Here is a 25,321-nt window from a genome sequence, read left to right as displayed (position 1 = left end):
GTGTTCCACCCCCGCCTCGGGGAAGAGCGCCGCGCGGAACCGTCGCCGCCGCCTCCTCCGCCGCGCTCTCTCGCCAGACAAGGGCCCGCCCCGTCCCACCCTTCGCCGCCGCCACACACAGCACTGGGCGACGTGGAGCCGGCGAGACGCGGCCCCCACCGGGACCATCAACATGGCGAGTGCCTCGTACCACATCTCCAACTTGCTGGAGAAAATGACGTCGAGCGACAAGGACTTCAGGTAAGGCCTGTCAGGTAGTCCGCTCCAGGCTCGGCCCAGGCGAAAGAGGAACCTCCTCACCCTCATACCTCCGACTCACCGATCTCTCCCCCCCCCCCTCCGCCGCCTTGGCCTTTTCCGGCTTGCCCCGGCCAGACCGCAGCCGCGTCGGTTCTCCTGCCGCACCCAACGTGCCTCTGGCCTGGGTTGGCGCCCGTTGGGCAGGAGGAGGAGGAGGCCGAGCCCCGCTCGTGGCTTTTGTGCTCCGCAGGGCTGCGAAGGGGAGCCAGGAGGCCCTGGCGCGGCCGCACTGGCATCGCTTTTTCTCAGAAAGTTGCCCACAAGTTTGTTGTTTCTTACGCGCCCCGGAGGCTGCTCGGCATTTTGTACTTCCCATTATGCTCGTCCGTGTTGCCGTGTAAGGTGGACTTCTTTCCCCTGCAGTCTGTATTTGCAGCCTTAAAGCAGGTTTAGTTGGAACAAAAGCTGTTGACCATTGGGACTTCTAGTAAACGTCCAGAGAGTATCAAGCTGTGAATATTGCGATGTACATAAGGATTACTTTTAACATCAGCATTGGCCCATTGGATTCTGTGCTTACACACTGGCTCTGTTTTAGTTATTTGTTATACAGTATAGTGATTTGGTTTTTATACATCTGTTTCTATTACAGAAGATGGATAAAATGTTGCAGACACACTGGTTTTTCTCTTTGGTGTGGTAGAGCATGCTTCCTTTCATTCCTCATTAGTAAATAACAGTAATAAGAATGTGGCCAACAAAATGGTTTTAATTTTTATCCATAATGCCATAGGTGGAATTAAATTGAACACAAAACATTCTTAATCAGGCAGTATAGGTGAACCTTTGAAATATTATTTTTCAGTACACGCAGTACTTTTGACAAAAGTTTAGTATTGGCTCAAACTTCTTGTGGTTTCACATTCCTTGTCAAAGATGATCTTAGTATTATAAAATTACTTTAGAGTATGTACTTTGATATACATGTGGTAGTCTTACATGTATGTTTGTGTGTAGCAGAAAAGGTATTCACATACATGCATTTTGCATATTCTTTACTACATAGATACTGTTCCTGTGTAAGAATTTGTCATGTTTCATGTAGTTGGTAATATAGTGTGGTAATATAGGAACATGAATTCACCTGTGAAGGGCAGTAAGGCAGTGCAAAATCCTGTGGCCCAACCCTGATTCTGTATGGTTTGGTTAAGGTATTAGAAGTATTGCACCTGCATCAGTTTAATGAAGCAAGTTACTTGTCACATCTTCATACTAGTTTGATTTTGTTTGTTTTGCGTTACTCAGAATGAGTGCTGATCCATTCTTGAAATGGAACCATATATGAGCTAGTTAGAGGCACTCTCTGAAGATGTGACTCCACCATAATTTGACTTGCCATTGTGAGCTCCTTCATTAATGTGCAGCTCACCTGTTGATATATTCCTCTGTATTTTAAACTTCTTGTATGCCTTTCATCTGCTTCCTTTTCAGCCCTCATGTCAGTCAGAAAAATCCTTCTTTGTGTAATTGGTTTGTGGTTCTGGCCTAGTTGAGATGTGAAGGTCTGGAAGAAATTGGGAAAGGTGGGGAGACCTATTATAATCCCACCACCACTACTTTTCTAAGCCCCCCCCCATATTTATTTCAGACCTCCTAACCTTGAATAGAGGACCAGAAGCGTACCCATGGGCCTCAAACACACCTTTCTCTCCTCCCACCCTTTCCTTTTCAGAGCTTGCTACAATGCAGCAGCTTTATTTTTGCACAAATGGTAATGTTAAATAATCATGTTCATTTTCAAGATCGAGTTCGAAGTTATTTGTGATCTTTGATTAATGCTACCTATGGTTAGTATGTTACATTAGTGTAAAAGTAATGTGTCTTGATAAATTCCAAAAAGAGTAGAAGGCGGGTATTTTCACACAAGTGGGAGCATAGAGACACATGATCTCACATGGCATGTGTTTTACCTATGCACTAAGCTGCTGTGGGACGTTTTGCATTTTCCTGTACATGTAAGGGGGAGAAAATGTAATACCATTTATCCCAACAGCTTCTTTTATTCACTGGAGTCAAGAGGTACAGGTAGCAATCATTCAAGATCGTACCTTTGGCATTTGCTCAAACTGTACTCCTATTGGCCAGGAAAGAGAACATTGAGGACTTTCTGTACCCATTACCATTACAGCCGGAAACAATTGAAGCAGTGCACAAGAATATAAAAATGAAGTAAAATATTAAAAGTACTTTTCTTAAAAGACAATAAAGCCATTTATTCAAACTCTAAAGCAATATAATCATTCCTACAAACACTAAAAACTATAAAGCATTTCTACAGATGTACAATCAATATTTCATAAATGATCAGGCTTTTCCCTCTACATAATTCCATCCTCATTTCAGACATTGTGATATATTGTGATGTTCAGCTGATGATATATTGCCATGTTGAAAACCTGATATCGCCCAGTCCTCACTGGGTCACACCTCAGGGAAAGCCTTCTTAAAAAGTCTTCACTCAGTTCCTAAACATCATGATGTTTGGACTGGTAATTGATTCCAGAGTTTCCAGTACATCTCTGGGGCATGTGGTACTAGGTGTAGCAGCATGATGGAGCCATCTTTTTTCCATGATTTCTTTTTAAAAATGAAGCTTTGAAGGCAGGAGCTAGGTTTGTTACAGTTTTCCATAGATGCTGCAGAACCACATTTTTAATACTATGAAAACATTCTATATCTTTGAAAGAAGTTTCAAGTAATTTACTGTGTGTATTGAAGATACACGCAAGATGACTTAATACAAATTGTTATCGATCATCTCTTAGTTTTCACTGTCGAATTACACTTAAACATTTTTAATAAATTTAAAATGAGTAAAAGTATGAGAAATTGCAAATCCCCTATTATAATCAACTTTAAAGTTTCAACAATATTTTGTAAATATTTTAGGGCTCAGACCTTGAAATGTGTCCAGGAAAAGCAAGTGGTGAATAATTATTTGGATTGGTGGCTCTGTTTATTGAGCCTTTTTTCCACATTACACTGATTTCTATCTATTTAAAATACATCTCCAACTGTTGTCACAGTTGGGGCGCATATGTGCATATAAATGGGTATACTGAAGAATTAATCTAATTCTTAAAATGTGAATGGCCATTTTGTACTTGCAGTTAATGTGTTTTGTGGTTTTGCACTCAGTAATGCATATTTGTGGCCAAAATTGGATTCCTGCCCTTGTTTGGTATTATGGATATAGAACCAGCGGGTGATAGGTTTTTCAATATATATTCAGCCTTGCCATTTATTTATTGCTGTTTAATTATTTTCTGGATTTGTATCATACATTTTGACCAATACCGGGGTTGGAAACCTGTAACACTCTAGATGATGTTGGACTCCAACTCATCCTTGGCAGGTTTCCCCATCATTGGACTTAATTTTTTTTATGGCTGGTCACTGTATTAAACTGCAATGAATATGTTAAAGCAGTGGTTCACAAACTCTTCTCTGGGCTACACTTTCAGAATAAAAATTTGCTTGTGCCACACAAAATTTTTTATTGATAAGAAATACATTGGGAAACAAAAAGAAGCAACTCCTAGCTTTGCTTCATTTATAACATAGAACATAACTACTTTATAATATGATCATGGGCATCCATAAAGTATAAAACAATGCAGCTACATAAGAACATGAATCATTTCCAAAATATACAGTGGTTACAAACTCTACTACCCCGGAAGTAGTACCTCGGGTTGAGAACTTTGCCCCAGAATGAGAACGGAAATTGTGAGCTGGCGGCAGCGGGAGGCCCCATTAGCAAAAGCATGCCTCTAGTTAAGAACAGTTTCAGGTTAAGAATGGTCCTCCAGAACAAATTAAGTTTGTGACCCGAGGTACCACTATAATTATAAACGAGCCTCTTACATACGTACCTTAAGCAGTGCTTTTTTTCAGTGGGTACGGAGGGGTACACATACCCCTAAACATTTTGTGAATCTGTACTTTTGTCCATTTACTGTATTTATTTTTCCAGATTTGAACTTTAAAATGGTGGTTTTCTTGAGTCAAACTTTTTTTTAGAAAAAAAACACTGACCTTAAGTATGTATACCAATGCGATGAGAGGTATGAGCTTGCAGGATCACTTGATGCTCTTGCTCTCATTTTGAAAATATGGCAACAACATCTATTCATATTCTTCAACTTAAAAAACTATATAATACTACACTGAAATGTTTAAATGTTTCTTTGATTGTCCTTGAATCTTCCCACTACACTTGCCATCCTCTCCTGGCCTTTGAGAAGCGTTGTGTTAAAGCCATATGCATAAAACAAAACCCGACAAGCAGAAGCCAGCTGCTGGTGTTTTCGTTACCTACCTGCAAAACTTCAGACAGGTGCTATGCTAAGATGTATAAAAAACAGTGCTTCAGTAGCTGTCATCATTTAAGAACAAAATAATCTCTCTTAAGACAAAAGAGCAAAAAGCACGCACCAGCAGTGGTAGCTGACACAGTGCTTTCCAGACATTATGGTTTGGACCTCCCACCATCCCTCACAATTCACCATGCTGTCTGGGCTGGTGGGAGTTGTAGTTTAGAACATTTGGAAGAACCGTGTTGGCTATTCCTGCTGTACAGGGTTGACCAGGCTAGTGAGTGTTGAGGGAAACAAGACCCCTGCGTAATATTTGTTGACCAAGTCTCCATTAATAAAAACCACAGAAAACAATAACAATCTTTTGTTCATGACATAGTAGAAAGTTGTTTCCAATATTCTGTGCAGCTGTTATTTATTACATTTATAATATGCATTTCATTAGGCTTATTATTATTTTATTTTCATTATTTCATTAAAATTTGTATACTGCCTAATACAGGTCTCAGGGTGGGTATAGAGTTCTGCGGTGTCACCCTTCCAAACTTGCTTAGTGTTAGCAAAGTTATTACAACAGATGCCTTTGAACTGTGCTCTAGAACCTATCTATGTTATAGCATAAAGTTATTGCATATGATAACTTATTCAATGTAATAAAATATTACAAATTTATTAAAAGCTGCTGATACAGATACTATTAAAACTACTATTAAAAAATTTGCACCCTAGTATTCTAATATTCAAAAGTAGCATGTTGCTTATTAGTTATGAATGACATCTAATGCTACCATTCTGTTTATGGAATGGATTTTGATTCAGTGGAAGCATCCACTATAATGTAAGAGTAGGAAAGGTGATTTTTACTGATTTCCCCCTTCCTGCTTCAAGTCCCCCTGCACCACCTTTCATGCCATTCTGGAAGGCCTCTCAGCCTTTTGGATCAGGGTTTGTTGGGGACACAAGTGGCTGCAGTGAGGAGGGGGAATCTGCAAAAGTCATCTGCCCATCTTTTTACATTAGTGAACTTTGGGGGAATGGGAATACAGTCGAGTTGTCATTTGTGCACATTTAATTTCCGCAATCACAGCTTTGCGTAGTTGGCGATCAGCCAGCTGACACCGCACAAATTAAATGGAGGCAAGGTGGAGAGCTTAAAAGTTCTTTCTGTGACACGAAAACCCAGTGTGGAAAGAGCTTTTAAACTCTGCCTTGCTTTTGGGGCTCTGAGAAGTTCTCGCTACACAAAGCTTTTCCAGAGCCAAGTATGTAAGGCAGAGAGCTAAAAGCTCTTTCTTGCATTAGCGGGGGGCGGGCTGAGACCTGCTTTGGTGCTGGCTTTGGGAAGGTAAGGATGCTTGCATGGGTCAGTTCTGGGGTTGTTTTAACACTGCAATTTTGGATTTATGTGCCATCCCCAGAATGTAACCCCTGTGCAAGTTGCAAGTCAAATGTATACACTTGGTATGGTTTTTAATGTAAGCCCATTTGAATATGAATTGTGGAAAACATTAATTTAGATTCTGCTGTAAAGCTATAGTATACAAATTGAATTGCCTTTTCTTTTGTATAGGTTTATGGCAACAAATGACTTGATGACTGAACTACAGAAAGATTCTATCAAGTTAGATGATGATAGTGAAAGGAAGGTTGTGAAAATGATTCTGAAGTTGCTGGAAGATAAAAATGGTGAAGTACAAAATTTAGCAGTCAAATGGTATGTATGTGTCTGTGATTAGAGTTTTTAAATTCTTATGCATTGACTCGATTCTATATTGAGCATATAAGAATTGCTTTGTTTGTCTAGTCCAGCATTTTGTCTCCATAAAATGCATGCTTGATGCCCCTGAGAAGATCATCAGCAGAGTACAATGGAGATAGATCATATTCTTGTTTCTTATTTTTTTTTTAATACATTTTTGGTATTGTGAATATTAGTCAGTGAAATATTGCTGTTCCTTCTGAAACTCCTGCTGGTCAATTTCATTAGTTGACTCTCAAAGAAAAAAAGATAGTATTCACTCTTTGTACACATTTCGTATTTTTATAAATATCTGAAGAGCTCTGTATTTCATGCCTTCCCATCTGTTTGAAGGCCAAAGGTGGAGTGGTTGATCACTTGATCATACATCTTAATGTCGGAACGGTCCCTGTAATTAATACTTAGCTACTCTACATGTAATTGTATAACAAAGGAGATGGTGTTTGGTTTAGATGTATTTAAAAGTTGGATAGTTGTGTCATCATGGATAACGGACATGAATTTAAAATTAATTATTAACTTAGATTTTCCTGATGTGAAGATGCAACTTGAAATAACCTACTGAAATTGTTAGTAACTGGTTTGGACATGTCACAAAATATCATGTTAGTTAACAGAGTATATTATGACTCTGTATTTGTGATGTTAATACTGCGGTGGGGAACTCCTGGTCTGTAGACTTAATTAGCCCCAGCAGGCTTCTCCAGTTGATCTCTGAGGCCATTTTGGCCAAGCTATACCAACTTGCCCTGCATCAGACATAATATATATCAGGTATGGGACAGGTAAAAATGTGGCTCCATCCTGAAAGGGGGGGTTGCTGGCACGTTTATCAGCAGCACCTGAAATCAAACCACATGTGCAAGGGGGGGGGGCTCGCCTGGGGTGGATCTGCACATAGGGAAAACCACTATTAATAACTCAGAAAGTAAATTGTTATAACAACAACAACAAAAATGCTATGGAAAATCACAAAGAATTTTTTTTACTCTCCAGCACCATCTGGTGTTGCATGTTTATTATGTATTCAAAACACTTTTTTGACTAACGGAGCTAAGTTCCAATAAATTGTTCCATATACATTGTGTAAATGTGCAATTAGTTGCCAACTTTGAGAATGTCCCAGGATGTTTTATAAAACTATATTTGCCCGAATGCAGGTTACCATAGATTGACCTGTCAGTGCATTCGACTCCCGGAACTGTTCAAAAATCGAGACGTGGCTTCCGATTGGCTGCAGGAGCATCCTGCAGCCAATCGGAAACTGTGCAAGATGTTCAGCTTCCAAAAATCATTCGAAAACCGGAACACTCACTTCCAGTTTTCGATTGTTCAGGAGCCGAAACAAGTTCCAAGGCATTCGGCAACCAAGGTACGAGTGTACAGGTAAGTGAATTTCTAACATTTTAGATGTGATGAATCAGTTTTTAAAGTGTATTAAATGCTGTTTTGGTTTCGTTACAGCCTTGGGCCCCTGGTGAGTAAAGTGAAAGAATACCAAGTGGAGACAATTGTAGATACCCTCTGTACTAACATGCTTTCTGATAAAGAGCAGCTACGTGATATTTCAAGCATTGGCCTTAAAACAGTCATTGGAGAACTTCCTCCTGCTTCCAGTGGTAATTTCTACTACTCTATATTTAGTCATTTCTCTTCTAGTTTGATATTGATTAATGACATTGGATTCAGTTGAATTCTAGCTAACACTAAGATTTACTTAACTTGGAGATAAAAGATTTTTTTGATGCCATTGGGGGAATGGTAATCTTTGCCCTTAGATGTTCTTATTGTGTTCTGATTTTTAGCTGGGGTATTTGTGTTTGGAGAAGAGACAAGAGGAGTTCAAGAACTAAAGCTGGTGGACATATTATGGTCTTTGGTTAAGGTTCTGTGTATGGTATTCTGTAACACCATTATGTTGTGCAGCATGGCCCAGGATTTATGCCTGCAAATGTGCAGACTGTGCTACAGTCGTAGTTAATTTCCCCCAGCAAGGTTGTGTGGTGTAATTGATGCTTTCGCTATGTAACATTTGAAGTTTCACAAGGGTGGCAGTCTGCCGTAATTCAGTGGGCCTCTGGGTCAGCAACTTTGTACCTCATTCCACTCTTTCCAACTGAAGATTCTTCTTGGCCCCTTTGATTCATCCTGATCCTCTTCTGCTGCTTACCGGCTCTTGTCAATGCTAGCTATTGATCATACCAAGAATTATACAAAAATATTTCTAAGTTTTAAGGTACAAACATTTTTTTCTGGGAGTAATTCACCTCCTGTTGTGGCTAACGCTGAAACTAGTGTTTTAAATTTCACCACTTAAATTAAATATGAATCCTAACCTCAAGGAAAAGAGTCGTTCAGTCTGGTTTTAATCTGAGACTACTTGTGACAGTACTTTTAGAAAAGTGAAAATAATGGAAATAAATAGAACATATTGAATCCAAACTGCAAAAATCCACAGTTCAGCCTGATTTTATTTTTAATGGCCTTCAGTTTGGGATCCTGATTTTGCTAGTTGGTTAGGAAAGGAGTGCTACTACTGAGTTTCTGTGAAGTTCAAATTACAAATTAAAAGCTTGAGAAAGTACCTTACTTTGACTTTTACAGTAACAGTGTTCCCTTTATATAATCTTGAGGTGCAAATGCTATTGTTTATGTAGCACAAACACACTTTTGGTGGGGGGCAAGTTTTACAGAAGTATAAAAAATATTGAGAGAAAAATTAAGTGGGCCTTTTCGGTAGTGGCACCTGCACTGTTGAACACCCTCCCATCAGATATCAAAGAGATAAACAATTACACAACTTTCTGTAGACACCTGAAGGCGGCCCTGTATTGGAAAGTTTGTAATGTTTTGCTGTGTTCTGTTATATTCTGTTGGAAGCCCCCTAGAGTGGGTGGGGCAACCCTGTCAGATCAGCAGGGTACAAGTAATTTATTATTATGGTTATGATTATTACAGACCAATGATAACTGTACATGTTCAGTGGGCACAGAATGCTCACAGAAAAATTAAACAAAACTGAGAGGGGATGGAAATGGAATGGAATATCCTCAACAGAAGCAACCAAGAGTTCAACACTTTATTGAAATTCTCACTTGTAAAACAGTAATAGAAGTCTTTATATATGCAGCTGTTCTGCTTTACTAGCTAGTTTCTTCTAATATACTGCTTCTAAATAATCCTCAGTGAAATTTGAGCCATGATCAGGACTGCAGGGAGGGCTTTACTCATGGATGCTCTTACTGGATTATGGTGTATGCATGTGTGTGTGTTTTCCTGCATTACCAGAGTTCAGATTACTAGGCAGTAATCAGAATGAAGTGGACTGTACTCCAGTCAAAGTTTGTCATACTAAATTTGTTAGCCCTTACGATGCCACAAGACTGTTAGTTGTTTTTGCTGCAACACAGACTAACACTGCTACCCACAATAATTGGTTCTAATAAATCTACCACGAGATAACCCACACTTGTTTTGGAAATGGCTCAAGTTCATACCAAGTTTGTTACATGTCTTGTGAAATTGCATATATATATGCTGACAAAATGTTATTATGGTGTTTCCCTATTTCTAGGTTCTGCATTAGCAGCTAATGTTTGTAAAAAGATCACTGGGCGTCTTACCAGCGCTATCGCCAAGCAAGAGGATGTGTCTGTTCAGTTAGAGGCCTTAGACATCATGGCTGATATGCTAAGCAGGTAAACATGCATGTTAAAAATGCTTGTAAACATTAATTCCTTTAAAAAGTTGTGTAATGTTCATATGCAGGTCAAATGTCTGGAAACTTTTTATTGAAGAGAATGTTAATGAAGCTGAATGAGTGCAGAGTTGTTAAATGCATAATAAATGTAATGCTGAAGCTGAATTTGCATTAATTATTGCTTCCATTTTCAATAATTGAGAGAGCTTTTTTGATATTTTGGATAGAGAAAAGACAGCTAAGAGATACATTAAAGCTTTGAAGTGTAAATTTAGGGAAAAACCTGGAGTAAGATCATGTCAACATATTGCACTGTTACTCAGAAGTCTATGCTTGCTGCCAATTTGTTCCAGACCAAATTGAAGGTGTTACTACTAGTATAGAAAGTCGTTACAGCTTGGGACCAGTATACTAGAAGGATTGCTTTACCTTATAGATGTCTACAGAATTGGCACTTTTACAAGTGCCACATAACGTTCATGCTGCACTTGTAGGAAGTATGCTTTTTAGTTTGGCAGAACCTATGCTCCCTTCACCATTGACTTTAGGCAGGTCCCTTTCCTGTACTGTTTATGGTGCTTGCTAAAAACATGTTTGTTAAGGCAAGCCTATCCAGCTGTTGATATGTATTTTAATATGTAATTTGATTTTGTAATGCATATTTTCTTAACTGCTGACGTGATATATATGTTAGTTTGTAACTCTTGACCTTTATTGATAATTTCAGTCTATATTTTATGTAAACCACGTAGAGGTTTTTATGATTAAGTGGCTTACAAATTCCATTAAATAAAATTTAAAAAATGGAAATGCCCGGACAATAAAATTTGTTTTATTCTAACTTAATTTTTGTCTTTTTTAAGGCAAGGAGGATTGCTCGTTAACTTCCATCCTTCTATTCTGACATGCCTGCTTCCTCAGCTGACTAGTCCAAGGCTTGCTGTGAGAAAAAGAACCATCATTGCTCTTGGTCATCTTGTTATGAGTTGTGGAAACATAGTGTTTGTTGACCTCATTGAGCATCTGTTGACAGAGCTTTCTAAAAATGATTCCATGTCAACAACAAGGACCTATATACAGTGTATTGCTGCCATCAGTAGGCAAGCAGGTCATAGAATAGGTAAATAAATTTGCATATTATTGAAATCTTCCTATTTTTCACATGAAATGTTAAATGTTCCCCATGAATGACTGTTTCTGTTTTCTGTTGTCAGGTGAATACCTGGAAAAAATTATCCCTTTGGTAGTAAAATTCTGTAACGTAGATGATGATGAGCTTCGAGAATATTGCATTCAAGCATTTGAATCTTTTGTTAGGAGGTAAGGTGGTAATAGGTGCACTTGTTTTTTCCTGGTTAACTTTACAGTATAAAATAAGTTGAAAGCAAGCTTTAGAGGCACTGAGAAGAGGCTCTGGTTAAACATGGTGGGAACCCTTAAATTGTTAAATTGCATAATATTTTGAGTGTCATTGGTAGAAATTAATTTTTTACTGCTTGCATTGCTATCTTTGACTTTAATGCAACTAACATCTCCCTAGCATAAATAATGCAGCTATTGAGAAGTGGATTCTTAAAAGTTTCCGTTCAAATCACCACTTCACAGGATACATAGATATAGCTAAACCTAGGCCTTATCATGTGCCAATGCTACAAAGTAGCGTTTCCCCAAAGCATCAGTTGCAGTGAACATGTGCAGAGTCTGATTCTGTCTAATATGTGATGAAAACATATGCACAGGAATACTTTGCTAAACATGATCTTCCATGTAATTTAGAATAGTATGTGGGGATTACCTCGGAATCAGAATCCTGCATTGCCCTGCCACTCTTCCTCTTCTGCCCCTTCCCCCAGTTGCTTCTGTTGCTTTGTAGCGGAGTGGGAATGGGCATCTAAACATCCAGATTCCAGCCCTTTTGGGGTTAGATGTTCCTGGCATGCACACCTCTAAATGAGAGGAAGTTGCCCTAGAAAGGGCATTGAGAAGAGATGGCACATTGTGCACTGGCTTTGCTTGGGAAGTAGCGCTGACTGTGCCAAAATCAGCACATAAGAAATTCATGTGATTCATTGGTAAGCACAGAATAATTCATTTGGGTCACTTTCCCCAGATTACTCTGGTTCTCTTGGGATTGCCACCCAGAAGCCCTGCCCTCCCATTTTATCCTGAAAATATTTATTCTTCGCTAGCTTGGCCAGAGAGAACCACTTATTATATATTACTTTACCATTGTCCTATACAGTTTTGCTGATAGACCCAGTTCAATCATATAGCAATACTGAGTGATGCTTTATTTTCAGTAGATTCCTAATTAATGTTATGCTTATTATGCAGATGTCCTAAAGAAGTTTATCCTCATGTAACTACCATTATAAACATTTGTCTTAAGTACCTTACATATGATCCCAACTACAATTATGATGATGAAGATGAAGATGAGAATGCTATGGATGCTGATGGTGGAGATGATGATGATCAAGGTGAACTTGTGTGAAGATTGAAATATTCAAGTATCTTAAGATAGCACATACAGTTATTAGTGCAGCATTCTAAATGAAATGTTTTCATAGTGTAATGGCAGAGCTTTGTTAGAAAAGGACACTCCAGCCCGGTCTTTGTGAAAGTAATTTGCCTCTTACCGTTGGAGGCCAGCAGGGAGTAACCAAATTTTGTAAATTGCAAATTGCAAACTGGCACTTATAACTAATGGGGGAATGGTGTGAAATGTTCAGTGAAGTGAATGTTCCAAGAAAAATCCATTCCTTTTAATGAGGTTTACCTGAGAGCAGTGATTGTCAGATTGATAGTCATTGATTTGCCTAGTGTTGCTTGTATGCTTTGTTTGTATTTGTATTAATACCCAAATAATAAAATACAAAGTGATCTCTAGGCTATGGGCTTTAGTTATGATTTTATATATAACACAGAAACCTTTTATTTCCTCCCCACCCCAAAAGGGAGCGATGATGAATACAGTGATGATGATGACATGAGCTGGAAAGTTAGACGTGCAGCTGCGAAATGCTTGGACGCTGTAGTCAGTACGCGACATGAAATGTTACCAGAGTTCTACAAGACGGTGTCTCCTGCTTTAATTGCTAGATTCAAGGAACGAGAGGAAAACGTAAAAGCAGATGTTTTCCATGCATATCTCTCTCTTTTAAAACAAACGCGTCCTGTGCAGAGTTGGCTCTGTGATCCTGATGCCATGGAACAAGGAGAGACTCCTTTAACAATGCTTCAGAGTCAGGTTGGTAGATAAAACATTGATATTTTGTAAAATAAAAGGCCATATTGTTTGCTCTGGATAAACGCGAGAAAGGGGGAAACATTAATTTGCACCTTTCCCTCAAAGCAACGTGTTTTAGAAAGTTTAGGAGTTTTACTGTCTTTATAATCTAGAGCTTTTGGAATTGTGCTGCTGTCGACCACTTTTTATGCCGAGTAGTGACTGCCTGCTTTCATAATGCGACATAGAATTTCTGTCTCCCCCCACAAGCCTCCTCTGTGCCCAAAAAATCTGTTGTGGGGGGGGGGAGGAAGGAGAAACCCCATTATGTGAGCAGATACTTGTTTGTGCTACTTTTAAGCATCTTTGCTATTTTTGAAATCTGCTGGGCTTTCTGCAAAGTGCCAAAAGCTTACTTCTGTCTGAATGTCCGTGGTCCTCATATTTACTTAAGAATCACACAAAACCTGTCGGGTTGTATATATAAAAAGTGCTAACTGCTGAACATTGTAACAAGTATATAATAATTACAGGTTCCCAACATTGTTAAAGCCTTGCACAAACAGATGAAGGAGAAGAGTGTGAAGACTCGTCAGTGTTGTTTTAACATGCTAACAGAGTTGGTCAATGTCTTGCCTGGGGCTCTCACACAGCATATTCCTGTACTTGTCCCAGGTATGAAAAATATATCTTAACATTTTGTAAAGTTCTAACCTTGACATCTGGTAGTGCTTTGAAGCATGCTTATATATTTTGCATAGAAGTGGCATATTATTAGAATTTTGGTTCTCATGTAGTGTACTATGTGTGTGTATTTTACCAAGCTTTCTACAACTATATCTGTACATTTGCTTGTTCTCTATTGAATTTATTCCTGTACATTGCAACTGGCATTCCCTGAGAAAGATATTCAGATAGAAGAGATGCTAATAATTGATATTTCTGTTATGGTTGGTAATACAGTCGTACCTTGGAAGTCGAACGGAATCCATTCCGGAAGTCCGTTCAGTTTTCAAAACGTTCAAAAACTAAAGCTCCTGCAGCCAATTGGAAGCCCCAACGGACGTTTGGCTTCCAAACAGTCATTTCTGGGTTTGCAGCATTTGGGAGCCAAAATGTTCGAGAACTAAGTTGTTCGAAAAACAAGGTATGACTTGCTTGCAGTTTTTTATCTGTGGCTTCAGATAAAACATAATATGCATACAGAATAATGATTCGAAATGGTATGAGAGATGGAAATAATGTGAAAAATATAACCAGGATCAGGGAAGGAGTAATGCAAGTCAGATTTTTAGCAAGATTGTAGACCTTTATTGTGATTGGAGACAATATGCAAGTGTCATTAAACTAGAAAAACCAGTATGCATCCAAAGCATAAAATACCTAGTGGCAAGCCTCCAAACATGAATACGATTAGGTCCAGGAATCATTTTGTCCTCCCTGCTTCATTCTCTGGCAAACCATATTCTTTTAGTAGCACAAAATTTTTAGATTGGGTGGCTGCTACTAAGCTATTGTAAAATCGCTTGACTGCTAGGTGCATGAAAGAGCAGAAGCAGGCCCAAGGAAGCTCTGATTTTGAAGGATTGCTGGTGTGGTTACAGTTAGAAGCGAAACCTAGATTGAATCTGTTGGGTTAATGGGATTTGTATAAAAGGCTTTGTTTGGAAAGATGAGTTCTGAGTAAAAAACTGAGCCAAGAGGAGGTTCAAAATTAGACAAAAATTTTGCTCTTAATGAAAAATATTGGATAAACCATCAAATCACCTTTTCCTATCTGCGCTACTTAAGTATAAGTTCAGAAACTTACTGGTTTGTAACCTGCTTTAAATCAGCAAATGTGCTTCAGATATACAATTGTGTGAATTAACTCTTTATTCTTCTTACAGGGATAATTTTTTCACTGAACGACAAATCAAGTTCTTCTAATCTGAAGATAGATGCTTTATCGTGTTTGTATGTGATCCTCTGCAATCACACACCCCAAGTTTTTCACCCTCATGTTCAAGCATTGGTGCCTCCTGTTGTGGCATGCGTTGGAGACCCATTTTATAAAATAACATCTGAGGCGCTGTTGGTTACCCAGCAGCTTGTGAAAGTCATCCGGCCTCTGGATCAGCCTTCTTCTTTTGATGCAAGCCCTTACATCAAAGATTTGTTTACATGTACAATCAAGAGACTCAAAGCTGCTGATATTGACCAGGAAGTAAAAGAGAGGGCAATCTCCTGTATGGGTCAAATCATTTGCAGTCTCGGCGACAATCTTGGCTCTGACCTTCCTAGTACACTTCAGATCTTCTTAGAGAGACTAAAAAATGAGATCACTCGGCTAACCACTGTGAAGGCTTTGACTCTGATAGCTGGTTCTCCGCTGAAGATAGATCTGAGGCCAGTTCTAGGAGAAGGTGTTCCTATTCTTGCTTCTTTCCTCCGAAAGAACCAGAGAGCTCTGAAACTAGGAACTCTTTCCGCTTTAGATATATTAATCAAAAACTACAGTGACAGCTTGACAGCTGCTATGATTGATGCTGTCCTGGATGAGCTTCCACCTCTCATCAGTGAGAGTGATATGCATGTGTCACAAATGGCCATTAGTTTTCTGACCACCCTTGCTAAAGTTTATCCTTCTTCTCTCTCGAAAATCAGTGGCTCCATACTGAATGAACTTATTGGGCTGGTGAGGTCACCATTATTGCAGGGTGGAGCACTTAGTGCCATGCTAGAATTTTTCCAAGCTCTGGTTGTGACTGGAACAAGTAACTTAGGATATATGGACTTATTGCGTATGTTAACGGGCCCAGTGTACTCTCAAAGTACAGCACTTACTCACAAGCAGTCTTATTATTCCATTGCCAAATGTGTAGCTGCCCTTACACGAGCATGCCCTAAAGAGGGACCAGCAGTAGTAGGTCAGTTTATTCAAGATGTTAAGAACTCAAGGTCAACAGATTCCATCCGTCTCCTTGCTTTGCTTTCTCTTGGGGAAGTTGGACACCACATTGACTTAAGTGGACAAATAGAGCTAAAATCTGTAATATTAGAAGCATTCTCCTCTCCAAGTGAAGAAGTGAAATCAGCAGCTTCTTACGCATTGGGCAGCATCAGTGTCGGCAACCTTCCTGAGTACCTCCCATTTGTCTTACAAGAAATTACTAGTCAACCTAAAAGGCAATACCTTCTGCTCCATTCCTTGAAGGAGATAATTAGCTCCGCAACAGTGCAAGGCCTCAAACCATATGTGGAGAGCATCTGGTCTTTGCTCCTGAAACACTGTGAGTGTGCAGAAGAGGGTACCAGAAATGTTGTTGCTGAATGCTTGGGGAAGCTTACTTTAATAGACCCAGAGACTCTGCTACCGCGCCTTAAAGGATATTTGCTTTCAGGTTTGTAAACTTTTAACATCTTCATGTAGTGTGTTGGGATACCACCCACAACTAATTTCTCCAGAATGGTCCTATTCAGTTGTAATAGTTTCAGACTGGAGTAAATTGATTGTGGATTTGATAGAAGAGAAGGATTTCTTCAGTGCATGTCTTAAACAGAAATTGTAACTCTTAAAAACTGAAAACTAAGTTATGTTTTGCGGGTAATAATTAGAAAATGTCACCCACTTAGGAGGGAAGTATTATAAGGATTTTTTGAGACCAATTTAAAAGCACTGTACAAAGAATATTACAGAGAAATGATCTACTTAATATTGTCCTGCCAAAAGGATTTCAACAAGGATAGTTTGAGATCAGTCAAAGTGATATTGCTACTGACCAATAGAAATTAGATTACCTATGTCCATATATTTTTGTGGAAACCCCTTATGTCCAGGTGTTGATTGTATTCCACCATTTTTGTCTGTTCTGATCATCTTTGATTCGTCTGGGTGACATTTTAGCTATGTGATTGCTTATGGAGATAAAAACAAGGGCAGGAAGTCTTCAGCCTACCATTACCGAAAAAGGTTTGTTAATTCCATGTGCTACAGTTCTTATCGTACTAGAACAATTGGCCATTGCTGCCTAGACAATCCTAGTGGAACACATTTCTAGTAGATCTACGGCCCATTTTTTAAATTGAATTATTCAAACAGAAACAAAGTCAGACAATATAAGCTAAATAATAAAAACCAAGGCAATACGTTCTGTTCATACAAGTGGGGCGGGGGAATGGTTAGTGATCCAGGCCAGTGCTCAAGACATTCAAGCAAATAGATGTGTATAATGAGTCCAGATATCAGATAATTTCCCTTCTTTTTTGTGCTTTTGGAAGGTCACCAGCTGAGTTCTGTCCCTGTATTATATGGGGAGTAGACCTATTGAAGTGTTAGATGTTTAGCCACTACAAATGCCCTTAGAAAGAAGTTAAATTGACCCTTCTGTCAGGTTCCAATGGACCTGTACATAATTCAGCAAAACATTAAAATCTGAAAACCTAAGGTGTCCAAAACCATATTTATGTGGCTGCTGTGGCCCAATTTTGTTGCAGATTTAAATAAAATTCATTTTCAAAGGGGATTGGACAAATTCATGGAGGAGTGTATCAGAGCCGATATATCACTGTACCACTTCTTGGGGATGAGAAGCAGGCAAGAGAAGTCCTTATGGGCTTCTCATAGACATCTCAATGACCTGTGAGAACAGGATGTTGGGCCTTAGGTCTGATCCAGCAAAGGTTCTTTTTATGTTCTTATCTGTATCATACCTCAGAACCATATGGTTGATAATAGTAAGAAGAGTACAAAACCAGAGTTTAAATCTTAACTTGGCTAACAAGCTTACTGGATGACGTTGGGACAGTCACCATTTCTCAACTTCTTTCACAAGGGGATAATTATGTACACTGAGCTGAGCAATTTAAAGAAAGAGCAAAGTTAAAAACATCAGAGTTGGTGGCTATCACTACAGAATCCATAGCTTAGCTATGCTTGGTGTGATGAAGTGCTTCCATTGTCTAAATATGACAAGCCAAAAGTCTATGCTTGCTCCTAACTTATTTTCTTATTTGAAACATGATTAATCAGCTTCTCTAGAAACTGTTTAATAGGCCTTTGCTTTGGGGTGTGCATGCCAAAGGCACAAAATTCATTATTTGCCTATAGAAAAAAATCAAAGTTAGTATTATTTGTTGGATATACTTCACCGTTCAATGTGTCCCCAGAACAACTTGCAAGATATGAATTACATAAAAACAAAAACGAGAGTTATAAAAACAGTAACTAGAAAAAAGGAAACAATGTATTGAGGATAAAATATCCTGAGAAAATATGGACTGAAGTTGGCAATGCTGCTATTATTGAGATATTTGTTTTAAATGTTTAATCACAACATGCTATCTTAAAATACATAACTTTTTACACTCAACTTGGAATGTTTTTAACACCTTGAACCCCATGACATTCCTGCAGTGTATCTGTAAAACTGTTGTGTTAAACTGACAGCTTCAGTTCGGAAAGGGGGTGGTTCTTAGCAGAACTGCTACTATAATACACGCTAGACTAGGCTTAACATGCATAGAACCTAATTTTGTGTTCCATCAAGTATACCTGCTTGACCAATTTAAGTCCATTGATTTCAGTGGATTGTATGCAGCATTTGTCTTACCCACTGAAACTAATGGACCCAACTAACTGAAGTCCTTTGATTTCAAGTAGGCCAACTCAATGTTTGACTTAGTTGGAGACAGCCCTCTGAGATCTGACCTGTTTATATTGTTTTTCTTAATTACCCGGAGTGATTGCCCCCTGTGACGTGGTAAACTGCTTTTGAATTTAACATTAGGAACCTTTCAAATTCTGCTTATAATTTGGCATGGGGGGGGGGGGAGCTGTTGAAAAAAAAAATTAATTGGATTTGTGTGATTCATTTGCGTAGTAAGTAGTTTTTTTAATCCCCACTAAGGGAAATGCTACAGGATGAATTATGTATTAATAAAATACCAGTATTTTAAAAAGTTGTCATTGTTATTAATAATCATGATGTTTTTGTAATTGCGTACTACAGCATGGGACAATGAGGACATTGTTCAAGCATTCTGGTTAATCTTTTTGTTATTAGGATCATCATATGCTCGAAGTTCAGTGGTCACTGCTGTGAAGTTCACAATCTCTGACCATCCACAGCCCATAGACCCATTATTAAAGAATTGTATAGGTAAGTGAAATTGCAATCATTTCAAGCAGTGCAGTTTACCTTGAGATGACATACTTTCTGCCATGTGTGCATGTGAGTGTGTTTTAAAAGGTCAGTATTTTCTAGGTACCAGTGTCAAATGTAGCTTTTTCAGGTCGGGGAAAAAGAGGATGACTCAAGTACTTGAGATTTTCCTAGCAAAGGATAATGCTTCCCTTTTAAATGGAAGCAGGGATTCTCCCAGCTTAAAGCAAACTTTTTGTTTAAACATGCTCGTTGATTTCTGTGTTGTCTATAAATTTATTCAAAGCTATGTCCAATAATAGTGTAGCACAACAAATGTTCACTCAAAGATGCTGTAATAAAAGTTGAGAATGCGTTGTGTAGGTGCTGTATAATCGCTGCAGTCCATGAATGAGGCTTTTTGTGGAGTCATTGAATTGTACGTAGTCTTAAAAAAAAAAAACACCCAGCCTTTTGTGGCTGGGAAAGTGGATACTTTCTGATATGGTAGCTGGAAAAAAATCTTATTCCTGTTAAAGTCATTGGTTTGTCTTATTTGTGTTTTCCATTTCCTGTATGGTTTCTTTGAAACATGCTTTCCCCTTAGATTTGGAGAATTAATTTCTTAAAGTCCTGAAACAGGGCTGTCTGAGACTATGAAATGTGAAAACTGAAAGTGGCAGTTTTCAGATTTGCTTAATTATGCCACTCATAGAGGAACTGGGGTGGGGTGGGGGAAGATTGTACAGTGATACCTCGAGTTATGTACCGTCCCCCTTACGAATGCTGCGGGTTACACGCTCTGCTAACCCGGAAGTAGATGCCCCTTGTTGTGACCTTTGCCCCGGGATGTGAGCAGAAGCCGCGGTGTGGCAGTAGCGGGAGGCGCCATTAGAGAAAGCGCGCCTCATGTTACGAGTGGTTTCCTGTTACGACTGGACTTCCGGAACGGATTGAGTACGTAACACGAGGTACCACTGTACACATGAAGTTCTCAAAAACTTCTCACAAACTTGATGAATTATCAAAGTAAATTGGTTGTTCAAAAGGTAAATATGCATTGGAATGATAATTGCTGCCGTATTTCACAAAAATGTAGGCAAACCAGTTAGTACAAAGTACAGTTATGCTTTTGCAACATGTCGTAAGAGGAAATGTATAAGGAAAGTGAGACTCACTTTTTATTTATAGTGAGTGTATTGTTGTGTTTGTCACCTGTAGCCCATTTTTTTCATGAGATGACATACTAATCCAACCTCTCCTAATTCATGGCCCCGCCTTTTACAAACATCAGTTGGGCAGGGAGAAGCTAGTGGGAAGTTCAAAAGTGGCAAATATTGAACAGGAGCATATGCTGTTAACTTTCTTTAAATGATTGCAGGTGACTTTTTGAAAACATTGGAAGATCCAGATCTGAATGTGAGACGAGTAGCTCTGGTAACATTTAATTCAGCAGCACACAATAAACCATCACTAATAAGGGACCTTTTAGATACTGTGCTTCCACATCTTTATAATGAAACAAAAGTGAGAAAGGAACTAATAAGAGAGGTATGTAATCCACTCAAGTTACAGGGTGAGTAAGCAGTGGTGTTCAGAATAGCTAATGTTTTCTGTTTAAGTTTTTTTGTATTCAGATCCTCGTGCAAGTTCAGGCAACTGTTTTCTGTACTGATTAGGTGGCTAACTAAAGCCGAAAGTTTTGCATATGAGTGCTTTAACCTAGAATTATTGAAGAAACTCGTCATATTTTATATGATGATATGAGTTAAGAGAGACCATAAGTTTACCTTGAGTGAGGAACATACATGAAATATAATTTGAAAACTGCCATATTGTAACGAATTTCAATAAACATCTTTCATAGTACCAGAAATGAAAATACAGGGAAGGTATTGAGCTACTGTAATAAAGAGCAATGCAAAATGTTTTGTGTTCACTATGTGCATTGTTACAAAGGGAGCCAAGCCAAATGAGTCATGTCCCAGAATCTTCACAAGTCATATAGGTTTTCCCATACAATCAGCTCCAATTTAATTTTAATGTGATTCATCTTACTGCAGAATTGTGGGCATACAAAGTGTAACTTGAAATGCAAAACCTACTCTTAATTGTGAAGGGAAATTCCATGTTGATATTATATCTGATGCTAAAAATGATTTTGATGCAAGTTATTATTTTATATCATACACAAAAGATGTATATCATAAAAGCTAGGCAAATGTAAGAACATATGTTTCAGTGCGTTTAACAATTTCTGATCTGATTTGCAGGTTGAAATGGGTCCATTTAAGCATACAGTTGATGATGGTCTTGACATTAGAAAGGCAGCTTTTGAGTGTATGTACACTCTGCTCGATAGCTGCCTTGATAGGCTAGACATCTTTGAATTCCTAAACCATGTGGAAGATGGTTTGAAGGATCACTATGATATTAAGGTTAGTGCTTGTTATTTGCTTATATGTGTATTTGTACACACATATACATATGCATATACATATACGGATGTAGATATTTGTAAGCTAGTTGCTGAAAAATTGCAATAAAACAGTAAAAAAAGATGGGAAGGTGGTATTGGCTTTGTTCAAAAATTAATGAAAGCTTTTTCTACCTTTTATTCTGCTCTCAAGTTAGGGCACCTAATCCCTTGTGATAGCCAGTTGTGGTTATTCCCCTTGCTCAACAAGTTTCTATTTGCGCAAACATGATTTCCCCTTCCTCTTCTCCTCTGTCCAGCCTCCCTGCACCACCACAGTCTGCTCTGGAGGAGCACCCAGGGTGGACAGCAAAGGAAAGGAAGATGAAATCTGCTGCTGCTTTTCTTTTCCCTGATTTTGTGCTATTATATGGAAACTGTTTTTCTTAAAGACGATTCCTTCTACAGGAAATAGCCATTGGTAGTCCAGAGGCTTCCAACAATATGAATTACAACATATTATCAGCTTTGATAAGCAATTGCTTCCAGTTCAGCATGAATTTGACTAATAAAGACAACATTCAAATGATTCGTTTTGTGGTAGAGAAACATCAAAAAGTGTAGTCAAGAGAATATGGATCCTGGATACTGCTTTTTCTCCCTATACTTGTAGAGTCACAGTTAGATTTTCGGATACTTAAAATCTGTTCTTAGCGGTGGCCAAAACTTTGTTATTTATTCAATTTTTATTTCTTCTTAACCAGATGCTAACATTTTTGATGCTGGTGAGACTGTCTACCCTATGTCCAAGTGCAGTTTTGCAGAGGCTGGATAGACTGGTTGAACCCTTACGTGCTACATGTACAACCAAGGTATTGTGTGAATTGAATTGCTTTGAATTAGCCTACAGGATAATTGTAAAGCATAGTCTCATATATATATATATATATATATATATATATATATATATATATATATATATTACTTTGGTCACAGACTCCGTCTTGGAAAGATAATCTTTTGAAGCCACTATTCTTTCTCAACATGCTGTTTCTCTATTTCTCCCAGTTTTTTCTCTGATCATATTTTGTAAGCAGCTTTCATATGTAGTTTGAGGTCCTGTCCATTCAGAGGTTTCTTCACCCATGTGTTGCCTTAAGAAACTTTCAGTTATTATTTCAGTTTATACCTAGGAATAGTCTTGATTGAAGCAAAAGCAAGAAGTGTGCTTTAGATAGAAGAAAGAAAGTGTGCTTTTGTGGCTATATGATGGCACCTTTGCTTTAATCTTGAGGCTTGTCTAGACAATGTTGTCAGGGGTAGTAGTTCAGTAGTTAGTGAATCTCTTAAGTTGGCCACTATGACGTAAGGCTACTACTAGACATTTCATGCATTCTTGTTTAGTGTTCTCTGTTCTGCTGTCAACTCAGCAAGTGGACATACTATCTGATGTGGGTATGCGTACATTTGAATAGCTTTCTAGATAGATTTTACTCTTGAATTTATATAATATGTATCTTTTTTAACTAAACAGGTAAAAGCAAATTCTGTGAAGCAGGAATTTGAAAAGCAAGATGAACTGAAGCGATCTGCCATGAGAGCAGTAGCAGCATTATTAACCATTCCAGAAGCAGAAAAGAGTCCACTGATGAGCGAATTTCAGTCACAGATAAGCTCTAATCCTGAGCTTGCGGCCATTTTTGAAAGCATCCAGAAAGATTCGTCGTCCACTAATTTGGAATCAATGGACACTAGTTAGATACTCAGAATGGAAACCATTAATTTGAACCATACGATGCACTGAATTGACAAGTTAAAAACAAACAAACAAACAGAAAAGTATCTAATCTTCACAATGTTCCATTTTACCTTTATGGAGACAGTTTGGCTTTTTTCCCATTGTTGCTTTTTTTAGCATTTATTCCAGAAATATGTATTTCCATAACTCAAAAGTTGTAAACCACTCAAGTTTTAGTGGATTTGGACACACATTAAATAGAAATAAAAGGTTAAAACGCATGGTGTATGGAAATAGATTCCAACATCTGTTTGCCCTGTAATGTTTAGGATTAAAAGTTTAAAAATTTGTGACCATGATTTTTCTTTTCCTTTTTTCTTGATATAAAAATCTACTGTGTTTTTGTATAACTTTTGTCTTTCTGTTTCAGCTACATGAATTGATTTGGCTGGCAGTTTAAAAATTGTGTAAGACTTATTATCGTGCAGAGGTCTTGGGCACAGTTTAAAAAATGCCAACATGTCCTTTTTAAAGGTGTGGGAGTAAACAGTTCCCTGTTGTGCGCACTAATTTTGCATGAACAAGTTTACAAATATATGTTATGTGTAAAACAGTATGTGCCGTTTATTAATAATTAAGTTCGAGTGAGTACTGTTCAAATGAGTACTGTTGTATCACTGCAGTTTTAAGGTGTCAGTCCTTTCCATGGCGAGCTCAGGTGATTAAGTTTGGAAGAGAAATGGGGACACCCAAAAATAAGACGGTGTTTTCTATACCTACCCTAGGAATGTCAAGGTATTTAAACTTGCAAACGAAAAGATTTTTTTAAAGTCACAGACAGAAACCCACAGAAGTTAAATTGCTTGAGAGGAACATTTGAGCTTCTAGCATTAAACCACTGAAGCTTTCAGGAAATAACTACTGAAGAAAGAGAACATGTGGCTGTCACACCATGTCTGCCTATTGGCCATGCTCCTGGGAGATGGCCAGAGGTTTATACCTCTGCACTAGGGTATATGCCAGGGGTCAGCAAACTTTTTCAGCAGGGGGCCGGTCCACTGTCCCTCAGACCTTGGTGGGGGGCTGGACTATATTTTGAAAAAAAGAAGAACAAAGTCATATGCCCCACAAATAACTTGGAGATGCATTTGAAATAAAAGGACACATTCTACTCGTAAAAACACATTGATTCCTGCACCGTCCGCGGGCCGGATCTAGAATCATAGAATCATAGAGTTCGAAGAGACCACAAGGGCCATCGAGTCCAACCCCCTGCCAAGTAGGAAACACCATCAGAGCACTCCTGACATATGGTTGTCAAGCCTCTGCTCCAAAGAAGGAGACTCCACCACACTCCTTGGCAGCAAACTCCACTGTCGAACAGCTCTTACTGTCAGGAAGTTCTTCCTAATGTTTAGGTGGAATCTTCTTTCTTGTAGTTTGGATCCATTGCTCCGTGTCCGCTTCTCTGGAGCAGCAGAAAACAACCTTTCTCCCTCCTCTATGTGACATCCTTTTATATATTTGAACATGGCTATCATATCTCCCCTTAACCTCTTCTCCAGGCTAAACATGCCCAGCTCCCTTAGCCGTTCCTCATAAGGCATCGTTTCCAGGCCTTTGACCATTTTGGTTGCCCTCCTCTGGACACGTTCCAGTTTGTCAGTGTCCTTCTTGAACTGTGGTGCCCAGAACTGGACACAGTACTCCAGGTGAGGTCTGACCAGAGCAGAATACA

The 25,321-nt window shown here is 38.6% G+C and overlaps 1 protein-coding gene across 2 annotated transcripts; it reads left to right on the top strand.

Moving 5' to 3' along the window:
* Positions 1–41: 41 nt before the first annotated feature.
* CAND1 (cullin associated and neddylation dissociated 1) lies at positions 42–23,942 on the top strand. Of its 2 annotated transcripts, XM_081211450.1 has the most exons (15): positions 55–240; positions 6,190–6,333; positions 7,843–7,997; positions 9,953–10,076; positions 10,942–11,198; positions 11,293–11,398; positions 12,413–12,558; positions 13,036–13,328; positions 13,841–13,982; positions 15,197–16,690; positions 19,352–19,447; positions 20,811–20,980; positions 21,703–21,867; positions 22,610–22,717; positions 23,380–23,942. In XM_081211450.1, the coding sequence occupies exons 1-15, from the start codon at positions 173–175 to the stop codon at positions 23,602–23,604; spliced, it is 3,693 nt and encodes a 1,230-aa protein (XP_081067576.1). In that variant the 5' UTR covers positions 55–172; the 3' UTR covers positions 23,605–23,942. The 2 variants fall into 2 exon arrangements, with proteins under 2 accessions (XP_081067577.1, XP_081067576.1); XM_081211451.1 differs by lacking the exons at positions 22,610–22,717; positions 23,380–23,942 and adding an exon at positions 21,941–21,970 and having other exon boundaries at positions 42–240; positions 21,703–21,894.
* The last annotated feature ends 1,379 nt before the right edge of the window (positions 23,943–25,321 follow it).

This window comes from Podarcis bocagei (genome assembly GCF_964188305.1).
Source record: "Podarcis bocagei genome assembly, chromosome: 10".
NCBI classification, from domain to species: domain Eukaryota; kingdom Metazoa; phylum Chordata; class Lepidosauria; order Squamata; family Lacertidae; genus Podarcis; species Podarcis bocagei.
Note: the sequence above shows the minus strand (reverse complement) of the source record. Positions and strands in the feature narration are given on the sequence as shown.

Bases quoted from the DNA above. Each gene is read 5' to 3' on its own strand.
- CAND1 (XM_081211450.1), top strand. From the start codon at position 173: ATGGCGAGTGCCTCGTACCACATCTCCAACTTGCTGGAGAAAATGACG. The intron at 241-6,189 runs GTAAGGCCTGTC...TCTTTTGTATAG, and splicing joins TCGAGCGACAAGGACTTCAG to GTTTATGGCAACAAATGACT. The intron at 6,334-7,842 runs GTATGTATGTGT...GTTTCGTTACAG, and splicing joins CAAAATTTAGCAGTCAAATG to CCTTGGGCCCCTGGTGAGTA.